The sequence below is a fragment of the Labrus mixtus genome, chromosome 3 (assembly GCF_963584025.1).
Source record: "Labrus mixtus chromosome 3, fLabMix1.1, whole genome shotgun sequence".
In the NCBI taxonomy this organism is placed as follows: Eukaryota; Metazoa; Chordata; class Actinopteri; order Labriformes; family Labridae; genus Labrus; species Labrus mixtus.
Genome location: NC_083614.1, coordinates 19,197,938 through 19,211,824, shown reverse-complemented (window position 1 = coordinate 19,211,824; position 13,887 = coordinate 19,197,938). Strand labels below are relative to the sequence as shown.

The 13,887-nt window shown below is 39.5% G+C and overlaps 1 protein-coding gene across 1 annotated transcript; it reads left to right on the top strand.

Moving 5' to 3' along the window:
* The first annotated feature begins 2,468 nt into the window (after positions 1–2,468).
* Positions 2,469–11,432, top strand: mindy4 (MINDY lysine 48 deubiquitinase 4). Its single transcript, XM_061033592.1, has 18 exons — positions 2,469–2,795; positions 3,034–3,153; positions 3,383–3,555; positions 3,683–3,938; positions 4,034–4,287; positions 4,395–4,453; positions 4,538–4,647; positions 4,750–4,866; positions 4,973–5,064; positions 5,209–5,310; positions 5,536–5,599; positions 6,240–6,305; positions 6,394–6,461; positions 6,572–6,635; positions 7,019–7,180; positions 10,435–10,615; positions 10,875–10,953; positions 11,157–11,432. Exons 1-18 carry the CDS (start codon positions 2,736–2,738, stop codon positions 11,203–11,205), a joined length of 2,076 nt encoding a protein of 691 aa, XP_060889575.1. The 5' UTR covers positions 2,469–2,735; the 3' UTR covers positions 11,206–11,432.
* Positions 11,433–13,887: the final 2,455 nt, after the last annotated feature.

Genomic DNA, 13,887 nt, shown 5'->3' with positions numbered 1-13,887 from the left:
GTTATTTCTTTGTGTTTTTGGCCATGTCTAGTGAACTGACCTTATGACTGATCTCATTCAGTGCTTAAACGGATTAGGGCCAAATCAAAGAAAATCTGAGATTTGTCGTAATATTCCGACTTCAATGGTGTGACATTAATACTCTATACACAGTTCAATCAGGAGAGACTTAATTGAGAATGAACAATTATTTATTTAACAATAAATGTGCAACCATTTAGATTTGAATGTGCAAAGTCTTTGGGGGATTAGACTCCATCGTGATGACTTCATGTACTCGGAAGGGTAATGAGGCCGACAGCAGGATAGGATACCCCCTTACGGAGTCTAGACACTGGTGGTGGTGAAGAGGAATGGAGGCCATGATGAGCCTGAACCTGGACTCTGCTGAGCTGGAATGGAGGTGACTGGGGCGGTGGTGGGTTGCAGCGGTTGCCCTGAAATGACAGAATGACTGTGGAAGAGAGAGAACTGTTTCAGCATTTTGCCGCAGCAGGATGATTGGTTGAGAGAGGTTGTGCCCGAATCTGGTTGTTTAATTACTTAAAGAATAAACGCCCATTATCAGCTGATCACCAGAGCAGGTAGACAGAGGAAGTAGTTTAGGTTGAAGTGAAAGGATGAATGAATTTGTGAAAGAATATAACCAGTCTTCCTGTCTGAATTTACGCTGAGCTCCATACCCTCAGTGACATGGATTAACAAGAAATAACTCATGTCCATGAGATAATAATGAGAGACCAAAGTTGTGGCCCTGAGACAATGTGGCCTGGGGGAATATGTAATGCAAAGTGGTTCCCACCCAGGAGGGCCGTCCAGGTATTAACGGCCATCCAGGTATATTTTCCGTCCATATGATCTGCATTTAAGACCAATGAACTAGTGATCGATCTCAGAAAATAGGGCCTATTTTACTTTTAAATGGCATTAATTAAGATGTCAAGTTACATATTAATGTATAGTGAGAGAGATGGGTGTGATCCACTTTGTGCCCAAGCCCCTGCAGTGCAGAAAGTGCTGGAAATTTGGACACAGTTCCCTGTGACAAAGAAGCAAGACCAAAGAGGAAATGGAAAGAGGACTGCCCTAAAATAAAGAAAGAGATGGAAAGTATTAGAAATAGATCTAGGAGAAAACAAAAACAGGAGGAAGTTACAGCACAAGAAAGGGGAACAATCCAGCCAAAAATGAAAACAATTCTGTTTCAAAACATGCTGAGGAATTCTGAAAGAATAGAAATTGTGGTTGCTGCGAGGAACTTTGGACATTGCTGGTATTACTAGAGATGAAGTGCACATATACAGTATTTATATAGGTCTATACATATGCAGAAGTATTGTCAACAATTAAAGAACTGAAATCAAACCTTGTATAGAATTCACAGAGAAGGGTGTAAGGTGTGCTTTATTTGGGTGCCACTGCCAGCTAATATGAGTGTTGAGGGTAATGAGTGTGCAGATAACAATGCAAAGAATGCAACACAGGAGGAAAAAATAGAAAACACCTTACAGTGTAATGTGTCAGAGTACATGGCAATCATAAAGAAGTCAGTAAAATAAAGGTGGCAGAACAGATGGGAAAACGAAAGAAAAGGGAGGTCTTATTTGGAAAGACAAAAAAGTATTTTTTATTGCAATGGCAACGATTCAGTCATTAAAACCAGGCTGAGACTGGGGCACTGTGTGCTCACTTTGTGCCATTTGTTAAATCTGGATAACTGGAATAAGATGAAGAAACGGTGGGAATATCTGCACATCACTGGTCTGTATAATACGATGGAGGATTAGGGCCAAAAAGTCTTAAAGTCTTTAAAGAATAAAAGAATAAAGTCGTTATTTTAGTCTATATCAGAAGAGCAGCAGCATCCTGTTCTCAAATGACAAACATGGAGCATCTCGGCCTAAAGGTTTCACTAATAAGGAAAGAGGCTACTTCCTTGTGTAGTCGGTAAAAACAGTTCAAGGGAAGTTTTCACTTCAACTTGCAAGACCTTGTTTCTCTGTAAACTGATGAACAGGACACAAACTGTCTCTGCAAGTGAGACACTTTAACAAGGCAGACCGATAACAGACACAAATAGTTGTGTTGGGGCTTTACTTATGCAGATATGAAACTACACATGCTTTTGGCACATCATCACGTTCACATTGTCATAAAATATCAGCACCCTGAAAAGATACTGCAAGAAACTGTGGCTTTTCCGAAGAAAGAACCACACTGACAGGGAGGAAGTTGTCTGCAGAGGAAAATAGCCTACTTTCAGTTCTACTTACCTGCATCATTTTGCGCAGGCTGGTCTTGAACTCGTTAATTTACGATATTAAACTCGAAATAATAAAAAAATAATAATAATAATTTAAAAAATGAACGTGGCCCTAATCCTCCGTCGTAATACAAGAACATTTAAGAATATGACAAATAACTATGATAAATACTAACAATGGACAGTAGAGGGCAGCAATACGCCGGTGATGCGTTTTCTGCCTAAGCAAAGAAGGAGAAGAAGAACACGCAACTACTGTACTAGAGAGGAGCTTCTATCATCGCCATGGGAACGCTGAACAACATCCCTTTCTTCAACACACCTGGACGGTCCCCGAAGAACTAACTAACTAACTAACTAGGGCACAATTGTCTTTTGTTTGGTCGCACATCCTTGTTATGGTTCGCCAGACCGGGCTAACGTGAACTGAGCTCTCTTCTTGACGTAGAGAAGGCCACACGTAACCGTATTCATGGCCGTTTCAATTGACGAGGTTTCTTCGTCGCTTGTGCGGGAATATCTGAATCGAAAGGTGAGTGAAAAGAACGCTAGGTAGAGAATACTTTACTCCTATGTATGAACTTTACACCATTAATAGAGCTAGCATTAGCACTTCCCAAGCAATGGTAAACACAGCATCATGTTTAGATACTGTACTGAAAACCACCAATGTGACCAATTTCAGAAGGTTTTATAATGTCAGTGTGGTTAAATCACAACTCCTGGACTCAGGATGTGACAGGTATGTGTAACACTGCGTTGTTGTGCAGGGACTCAAGCGGACCATTGCCTGTATGGACGAGGAGCATCCACGAACAGAGGCCAGCATCAACAACAGATCCCTCTTGAGGCAGATTCTCAACTTGGAGGGTCTATATAGAAAGAACAAGGTAAACCTACATCAGGAGGTTGGCTGGTGAGAAGTGTATTAGTGGAAAAAGGGAGTAAATCTGTGTAAATCTGAGATTTCTTCCAATTTAAAAATAAATAAATAAATAACAAAATGAGGCACAAATTACATGAAATTCAAGCGAGAAAATATCTTCAGCAACATTATTAAAATCTTTCCCATCAGTAAAAAAAAGTATGTAACCTAAGCAGATATCTCTGTCATTGCAGGTTGAGAGTGTCCCCTTGAAAACATTATTGGAAATAATTGTAAAGTATCACATCAATGGCCATAAGAATGACAAAAGGACCTGCAATGAAAGTGACCCCTTGCACTCGGCTCAATCTATCTGTTTGATTGATAATTCTGCGACAGTAACACCAGCAGGGATGACTGACTCAAAGTAAGGATGTGCTGTAAGCCATCATATCAAATCAAGGTGTTTCATAAATGAAGTTTCTTGATGCATCATTTTGTGTAGGAATTTCTAAAAATGGTCTTAATTTGATCAAGACTTGTCTCCCTCACAGGTCTGATAAAAAAGATATATATCCGTCCTCTTTGTCCGAGACAGATGTACTGTCAAGTCCTTCTCCGACGGGTTTCCAGGCTTACGAGTCAGATGACAAACAAATCCAGCCACTGTTGTCCTCCGCCCAGGACAATGAGAGCATGATGAAAAGAGAACCAGAAAAAAGGACTTCCGTTGCTGAGAGCACCCAGAGGAGCAGAAATAATCGAATCAGACGTGGTATGATGGCTGGACCAGTAGCTAGCACATCACAGGTACTACATTTTTTTATGTACTTCTTGGATAGAAGAATTGAATTATATGACTCGCTGTAATCATCACTGTTCAAACACTGTTGTTTTCTTTTAAGGAATTAAACAACAAAAGGAAGAATCGAGGACAAGAAGTGCCGAAGCTGATCCTGAGAAAAGGAGAAGAAAGCGATCATCTTAGAAATCGTCCTGCTGGGAAAGGCTTATATCAAAAAAGCTTAGAGGGGGGCCTCTCTGAAATCAGCCCAGCTGACTCTGTATTCGGGCAACGAGAGTTTCAAAGTATGCCAGAGAGTTTGCAGAGGGAACACAGCTTTGAAAAATTGGGGGAAGAAATGCAGATGACTAGAAGGTAAATCACTTTAAGATGCTTGCAGAAAATGTCCATAAAATGTACCACAGCTGAAGTGATCTACTACCAAGCTTTGTTTAAACATGTATAACACATGTCTCTCTCAGAGTCAAGTCTCTACCCAGGACAACTGTGGCTAATTTGGATGTGCCTGAGATGGTTTTAGGTAAGTGCTGTGCAAAAAGAAAATAGTTTTTTTTATTTGTTGTCTTGTGTTTGTGAAGCTGATGGTTTGTGTATATCATTCTAGATGACATTGATGATGACGACAATACACAAGAGCTCTCCAAAGTGTCCTTTCAAAGAGCCATCACAGAGCACAGCTCCTCCTCCTGCCCCATGGATCAGCACACTGCAATGGTTTGTAGTTCATATGGTTGTTACTTGAGAAATGCAGGGGAGAGTTCCTCTGGTTGCTTTAATGTTCCCCCCTTTTTTTCTTCTTCTGCTTTTCCCCCCCAGGAATTAAAAGTGGTTCTTCTTGGATCCAGCCGAAATTGTTTCAATGTTGAGTGGAGGAATCAGGGTTTCACATTCTCAGAAACGCATGACCTGAGATATGGAATTGTGCAGAAAAAGGTTGTCTTAACTGTGTCATCCTGCTGAAATTCATGAAGCCAGTGGAATGGATTTCACATGCCTTAGTAATTTGTACGATTATTTAATCTGTGTATTTATTTTATAGGGTGGCCCATGTGGTGTTCTGGCATCTGTCCAAGCTTTTGTTTTAAAGAAACTGCTATTTGAAAACATCAAACGCAGTGATGCAGATCTTCAGTAAGTTGTCAACATCTGTTTACCCACATTGAAATCCCGAAGTTGCTTTTTACAGGCATTAATTCACATAAAGGCTTGCTGTATATGAACTGTATTATTACCCTGGCTGACCTGCTTTTCTCTCAAATGCCACTTTGTTCTCAGGAAGTTAAGACCGTCCAACACTACCAGAAGAAAGTGTCTCGTTTCAGCTGTGGCCGAAATCCTGTGGAGGGCTGGTGAGGAAAAACAAGCCAAACTTGCGATGTAATTCAAACCTTTCTCCACTTAATCATCTACATACAAGTATATTCATCAATACACAGAACCTTAATTTGAGTTTTTAACTAGGTGAAATGCATGTGCTTACCATGTTGAGGTTCTCGAATGGTTCTGATAATCGGCAATCACCTCAGCATCAGCTGACCTCAGCTGTTTGGGTGGTGCATTGATTTTTACAACTGCATTTTTTAATTTCATGTTTTTAAATAGAAATTCTGGAAGAAACCATTTTACTCCATCTGGACAATACAAATCTGAAGGAGTGCTTGAAAAGGTATACATACACACACCTGCTGAAAGTTTAGTGATAAAGCACAAATCCACTTAATGCAATACAGTTGTATTAAGATACATATGGATTGGGAGATTCTTTAAAATATTTTCAGTATTTTAGGTAGCCATTTTTGATGTGTTCATTTTCTATTATACCATATCTTAATTGTTATTGCAGGAGATATGTATCCATATCTGCAAAGCATCTTTGTTATAGTTGAAGAATAATATAAATAGGGGAATAAATCAGGTATAGCATTGTGGATACCATCAGATCAGAAATGTACTCTGTACTAAAAACTTTTAGTCTTGTTACTGTGTGTGTGTGTGTGTGTGTGTGTGTGTGTGTGTGTGTGTGTGTGTGTGTGTGTGTGTGTGTGTGTGTGTGTGTGTGTGTGTGTGTGTGTGTGTGTGTGTGTGTGTGTGTGTGTGTGTGTGTGTGTGTGTGTGTGTGTGTGTGTGTGTGTGTGTGTGTGTGTGTGTGTGTGTGTGTGTGTGTGTGTGTGTGTGTGTGTGTGTGTGTGTGTGTGTGTGTGTGTGTGTGTGTGTGTGTGTGTGTGTGTGTGTGTGTGTGTGTGTGTGTGTGTGTGTGTGTGTGTGTGTGTGTGTGTGTGTGTGTGTGTGTACATCTTTTCTTTTAGATAACATGTTTCACAGTCGATAACTCTAAGGACCTGCAGTTGCTCCTGGAGCAGCATATCGAGCAGGTAAGAATCTCACGTCCTCAGCCTTAGGTTGCCTGTCAGATGGAAACACTTTAGTAAACCTTTTTACTCTAATCTGTGTTTTCTACAGTTTGAGACTGGGCAGTTAGGATGCCTGCTGCTGACCATTTCTGCTGTTCTAACTCGATCTATTGAAAAGTATGTGCCGCCTCTTTGAATTCTGTAACTGAGCAAACGTTCAGTATAGTGACCAGTGACCACTGTAAGCTAAATGACAGAACACTTCCTCCTCTTTGTTATTTCATCAGAGTAACGGAGGATATGGACGTGCCCACCACTACACTCATCGGGGCCCATGGTTACTGCACACAGGTTTGATATGACAGAGGAGACTGGGGAATAACATGGTTCAGAGCACTTTGTCTTCTTATGTGTTTCTGGCCAGTATCATAACTCAGGAGAAATAATCAAGGTAGAGAAACTGGCCTGATAACATTGGTTAAGTCCACTTGTGTTCAGGTCAGTGTTTGAGGTAGTATTTATGATGGGCTGCCACTAAGCCAGTGTCAGCTCTATAAGTGAACACTCACCTTTCCAATCAACAACAAAAAATATTAGTCCAAGAAAAAGTAAGCTTAAGATTTAGTCCATCTTGAAGGCAAAAACATCTCAACAGTACTTGCTGTCACTGTTGTAAGCATTTCTGCATTCATTCTGGATACTAAGATTGCTCGTTTTGTATGTGTGGTCCCCAGGAGCTGGTCAACCTGTTGCTCTGCGGCAGAGCCGTTTCTAATGTCTTTGACAATGACATGGAGTTGGACTCTGGTAACGGCAACATGACTCTACTCAAGGGGATCAAAGACCACTGTGATGTCGGCCTGCTGTCCTTGTTTGAACATTATAACATCTTAAAGGTGAGTGTCAATGCACGCGCACTGTCTGGTCTGTGCTGCTGATCGATCAGATGATGGTCATAAACAAGTGCAAACAAAATACCTCAGTGAGCATTTTTTACTGTAATTAATAGAAAGATGTCGTTCTTTAATGCTGTTAGCCAAATACATTCTGAGCAGGTTTCTTTAAAGTACTTCACAAAGGAGGAGTGAAATAAATGGGGAGTAACAGGCTCTTGCTGTAGTCAATGAGTAGTCACCCATACCATTATTTTAAAGGTTCAGTTAATGGTAGGAGGGAATTCAGCTACATCTCAGATGTTACATTTGGTAGTCAAAAGTCAAGGTCACTGTGACTTCACAAAATAGTCCCCCCCCATGAGTTAGGATGTAGTACACTTATTTGCAGATGTCCCACAAAAGTATTTCTTTGAAAAAATGATAAGATGGTGACATTTTTTACCAATACGGTCGACTTCACTGTGACATGATAACGCTCTGGGGAAACACCTTCACAGCCATTATTCATCAGCCGTCATATCTCGTGAAGAAATGGGGATATTGTGCCTAGATTTCATCCTCATCTGTGATTCTCAGCTTGAAACGGTGGTGATTGTTTCAGACTCAGGTTTGAAAATTGGCGCGGAGCATCCATACTTATTTATTTTGCTTACTTATCTTACTCTGTCATTTAAATGATCATATTTCTATTTTCAATTCATATTTAAATTAAAAAAGAAGCAGCAAGGAGCTACACTGTGTCACAACAAAGGAGGTTCATCAATGGAACAGCTGCAGTGAGGAAACGGACGCATGTAAATCATTAGGACATTTGAACTGTCCTATTGATTTACATGTTTTGGTAAATCTCTTTTGCACTGTTGTGTTGTAACAACCTGGCTCAAGGATTTCCTTCAGGGTTATTTTCAGGGGTCATTGAATAGCTCTTTCTATGTTTAAAGCAGTATCTACCGTCATGACTCAATTATGTTCTTTAAAATCATCTCCATCAGCAAAGCGTGTGAACTCAAACTAAGACTTTATTTCTCTTTTGGTTTCTCTTAATGAACTTACAGGCTAATTGCCTGCAGCAGAGAAAGAAAAACAAAACTTGATAAAGTTGTGTCAGACTGATCCGATTTTATTTATATCTCCCTAAATCTAAACGGTGCCACAAGGGGCTTCACAATCTGATGAAAATGACGTCATCGATTTGTTCTCGAGAGTGAGAGAGAGAGATTCTGTTTTTTTTTTAATATATTATTTTTTGTTATTCTTCTGTTGTACATCATTTTGTGTTTTATGTTAAATTCTGCTTTGACAATGTAAACGTATATTTGTTCAGCTGGTGTGTTAAATTCTCAGTTTGAAGAAGACTGTAACAATATTGAACTGTTTCCTCAATCATCGCTCCAAAAAATGTTGACTTCAAAGTGTTTTGGACACATTAAAACTTTTTCTACAAGTTAGGGTAGAGAGACAGTAACTCAGTCAAACAAAAAGCCATAAACAAAAAATAAGGATGGAATAGCTTGAAGATGAGGGAGATGAGGGGGATGAGGGAGGGGTACCCTCAATGCAAGATTTTTTCCAGGCTTCTTTTTTATTCCTACTGTTTCCGCTTCTACTTCAGTGTATATTTTAAATCAGTGTGAGAGAGAGAGAGACAGCATCAAGCTTGCCTGGTTCCTCTATGTACTATGAATCCTTTAGACAGTGTATCTTTATTTGTTTTTGCTTTGGAAATCAAATTACTGTAAAGTACTTGAATCCATAATCTAAATGTCTTGCCTTATCGTATCAAATGTCAAAAACAGGAGCTCCACAGATTAAGTTTATTGTTTCGTCTAATGGTGTCTTCCTGGAAAAAAAACACACAGATCTGCGTCGATTGTATCCGTCATAACAACAACTATGAATGTATTGGTTAACACTGCTGCTAATGCAGCACCACATTGGCCTGTATGAGTAACACTTCTGACGTCCTTTCCTTCTTTATTATTGTGTCGTCTTAGATCATCATCGTGTCTGGTCGAGGTTTCCTGTTTCTAATGCTTTTTAGGATAATAAATTGTACATTTGTCATTTCCTGGAGGCTTTCTCTGCTTTTTGGCCCTTTTCCAAACAGTTTGACGTTAACATTTTTTTTGGCATGATTTTAAATTAGACTGACAATTGCTCTGATGTTGTTTTAACCAATAGTGCAGGTTTTGCAATTTTGATTTGTTTTATAGCAGTAAGAACTCAAACTCTCAGAACTTATTGTTTCAATTAGTTACATGTATTTCCCTCAGATCTTGGTAAATTGTTTTCCATAAACAATGTCTACTAAGTCAATCTCTACATGCCCCCCCCCCCCATATGGGGCCTAGATTCTAGCTCTTGGTTCAGTAGATGTGCATGTTGTGCTCAGAAAAAAAAAATCTGATCACAGTAGAATCAGGTTTTAAACTCATTAGTTCTCATTGTCATCCCTAACAAGTTTACTTTCTTACATTTTCCCTTTTTTAAAATTAAACCTTATACATTTTCTGAACATTTGGGGTTCTGACGATAAAGGTGTACACTGCCTCCGCCCATTGTTCATGTGTTGCAGGTTCATATTATTCAGTGATCCCATTTTTATTCATATGTAATAAAAGAAAGGTGCAAGATCAAATGAAATTGGTGCTTAGCTGCATGCTATTGGTCCCTGAAGTAGTGTGTCTAGAAACAGGGTGGTGTCAAGTACACCTCAGTCACCAACTGTTCTTTAAAAAGACATTCCTTTTTAAAACCCACTAACGCAATTTTTAAAGAAGATTCTGATGTTTACCAGTTTAAGTTTTTTCTTAAAGATATATTTTTGGGCTTTTTATGCCGTTATTTAGAGGTAGGACAGTGAATAGAGTCGGAAATCAGGGAGAGAGAGAGACTGGTAGAATGACATGCGGGAGAGGAGCCACAGGTAGATTCAACTCCAGGCCGCCCGCTTGGAGGACTTTAACCTCTGCACATGGGACGCGCGGACTAACCACTAGGCTACCAGCACCCCCCCACCAAAGTTTTCTTATCTGTCGTTTGTTTTCGGCTTAGAATAAAATCTGAGAACACTCTAAACTATCCAATAAAGGTAAAAGACACCAAAAATATCATCTTAAAAAAAATGTGTTAAACGCATTTCAACACTTGATAAATCAAATAATGCTGATGGAGGCTGCTCTCGGTTACGCTGAAGGGGTTGTGTTTGTAACTTCTTTACTTCTTTAACCCTCTGTGTTCTACTTCTGTCTAAGGTGGGAGCTTACCTCAAGACTCCCCTTTACCCCATCTGGGTGGTGTGCAGTGAAAGCCACTTCAGTGTGCTGTTTGGCCTCCAGAGGGAGCTGTTGACCTACCAGGACAAAGGCCTGGAGTTTGACCTCTACTATTATGATGGCCTGGCCAATCAACACGAGGAGATCCGCCTTACTGTTTGTATGTAGCGTCACGTATCCCTCTTTCTCAGTAAACACATCCATTTTTTTATGATTTGATCTCAACCCTTCATTACAGTCAAAGACCAATTAGAAAAATCTACATTATGTTGTCATTTCTGTCATTATGATGTGGTCTTTATTCATAGTGATGAGTATGATCTGTGTCCCGTCATGTGGATTTATGGTTTGAGTTTAGACATTTTAATTTTTCCATTAAGCTTAATCTTTATGTGTTAATCATCTGTTTGTGTTTTTAGCTGTCGGTAATTGGGTTCCAAGCTCTCAAACTGTCGACACTGACCTCATTCCTCCAATGGAGCTCTGTATTCGAACAAGGTACGGATGTTTTTGCATTTCAACTGTGCAGACATACAGTACATGCACATACACCATTATGTCTGCAGAGATACTAACAAGAAACAAAAATGTGGGGTTCAAAATGTTTGCATATTAAAAGACAGCTTATTAGGGTTGTTAGAAACCATGAGGTATGTACCTGGCTGAGTTGTTTTAAACTTTCTTGTATTTCTTTATTTCAGGTGGAAAGATGCACTTGTGAATTGGAATGACACGGAACCGATTCTCTGACCTCTCACATGGATTAACCTTAATCACGGAAAGGAGCAACGATTGACAAGAATCATTTTATGTGCATCATTTGGTGCAAGATGCATTAACAACCACAGTGGCCTTTTGCTCATATAGATATGAATAATGTTATCCATGTTTTACTCTAAATTATTTTCATTTCTCTTCTCATTATAAATGAATATAATATTAAACTTTAAACATGTCTTAGCTAAGTGTTACCTTCACATCATGTCTTGAGTATTTTATTATTGAAGTGTGCCACCCCCCCCCCATGAGTGTATAAGTTGTATTGTTCTCTACTTTGTTTTATCACTTTAATTATAGTTCTGATGTATGAACGGAGATTGGATTAATTAAATGCATCATGGTCTATGCATCAGAGTGAATATTGCTTATCGCCATGATGAATTTGCAATTTTGAGACATCTGAGATAGAAAAATAAAAAAAGCCATGTACAGTAGAGCAGTCTGTGACTTTAACTCAAAGTAAAGTATGCAGCTTTAAAAAATGAATCTGGTATTACAGGTGAGGATGGCGTTGCAGTTTGTTTAAGGTGAAGAAGCTGCTCGTGTCAAAGCAAATCAGTTATCTGTCCATTCAAGTCTTACCTTTTAAACTCATATACATTAGAATATGTAATTCATTATTATTATCAAAGCAAATGTTGAATTCAATCTCAACTATGTCACATGTCTGGTTAGGGGCAAAAAGTGATCAAGCTGACAGATGCCTTGCAGTAAATCAATGCGTTTGGTATTAGCCATGGCGTCAGAGAACACACAGTGTGGGACATGCAGAGGGGGTGGCAAGGAGACCTCTGCCAACACCTCGAGCACATGGGATCAAAGACACACAGCTGGCACAGAGACAGAGCTGCAGCAACTCATTTCCCAGTAAACTTGTCGTATTCAACACCAACCCGAGTCCATTTAAAATCCTGGAAGTGCAACATGAGGGTAAACACATATTCAAACCTCTTGTACCGTAATACACAATGGAACAGAAGACATGCTTTGTTATTAAATCTGTCAAAGTCAGTCATCTCATGTATTTGCATTTTGGTGCCTTGGTAGTGCCAAAAAGGAGCTCTTGATGATGATGAGAATGACTTCATCTTACAACCGTCAAAATCCTTATCAGGGCTATGTTATCTGAATGTATATTATTGGTGACTCATGTAGGGATTTATGTATTCCACAAAGACATAGGAAGAGCCATGAATTAATCATGAGACATGGAGTGAATCAATGAGCCATCTACAACCATTTTCAAGACTACTGCAGTCACTATAAATAAGGTGGTTTGCTTGCACGAGGCCTTGGGGTCTAAGAAATTGGATTAAAGTGTTCACTTTTGCAACAAAATTTTTGCAGCCGATGGGGGGGAGTTTGATATACGTCATAGGAGCCATGTTTAGGATTTATAGGTTATATGCTATTCATGATTTTCCATGAATAGTTGGGGCTTGGATCATTTTGGTCAGTGCCAAAGGCTAATCAAATAAAAATGATTTTATTCTATCAAAGACAGGAAATGGGACACACTAATTGGTGCGCTGATATCAACTCAGAATTTGGATTTTCTAAAAATGTCTTAAGTTTGTAGCTAGACTGGTTTTACTGATGAGCCATATCATGGCTGATCTTGTAGGAAAGTGGAAGAAAAAAGCCAGTATGTTTTTCATGACAGTGCATTGGAGGTGTCTAACAAACATTGGGGTGTTTCATTTCTCTGCTGCAGGGTGCTGCCTGACAGGAAGGACTTGGCCTGGCTTTGGTCTCTATTTACTATTTATCGCAGCAGCATTTCTCAGAGGTATCAGAGGAGGGATTTGGTGCTTGTGTGTAATTGTGTTAGAGCCCTCCCACATTCTGTCCCCAGTGTATCTTCTGTCTCCTCTCCTAATCTGTGTTGTTTGTCTCCAGATAAGTGATATCCACCTCAGATGAGGATCCGGTGTTCCTGCCCTGCCCACCCGGAGGGTAAGGAATCCCCAGTGCATCCGCACAAGGTGCAAGCTTTATTTTTAGCAGCCTAATCCTTTTATAGTTGGGGCAGAAAACATCACTCTTTTCCATTAATTGTCTGAAGTAATCATGATACAAACTCCCAGAGAGTAAAAGCTTGATTATGCAAATTTTTTTGGTAGCATTATTTTCTTTTTGGACTCATGTTTGTGAGGAAGCTGTGGTTTATGAAAGAAAGGCGATTATCAATTTTATGGCCATTCAGAATATTTCATTTGGAAAATGGTGAGTCTCACAAGATCACAGTCACGCTCCTGTGATTTTCTTTTAGTGCAGTTTTTATTCACAACCTTTTGATGCGCCACCTTCTGTGTATGACTTTTTTAATGATCCCACAACAAGCCAAACTTTGTTGACTAATGCATGATCCAATGTGACAAACTGTTCCTGATGAGTCTATAGAGAGACATGCTGGCGTGAGAACTGAGCTGTTGTAATCTTTAGCTCAGAGTTTGTTTTCTTCAGAACCTTGTCTATCAGCATCCCTATGTATGCCTGGCTCAATATTTATTTCACTACTGGAATAAAAACAGCAGACAATCACTGTAACTCCTCCCGAGGCGCATATCTCAGTACAAGATGATACAACATGACAGGAAGGAGAACATTGGATCCTGTTTGTTTTGTTAGGAATTTACAGCACTGTGTTAC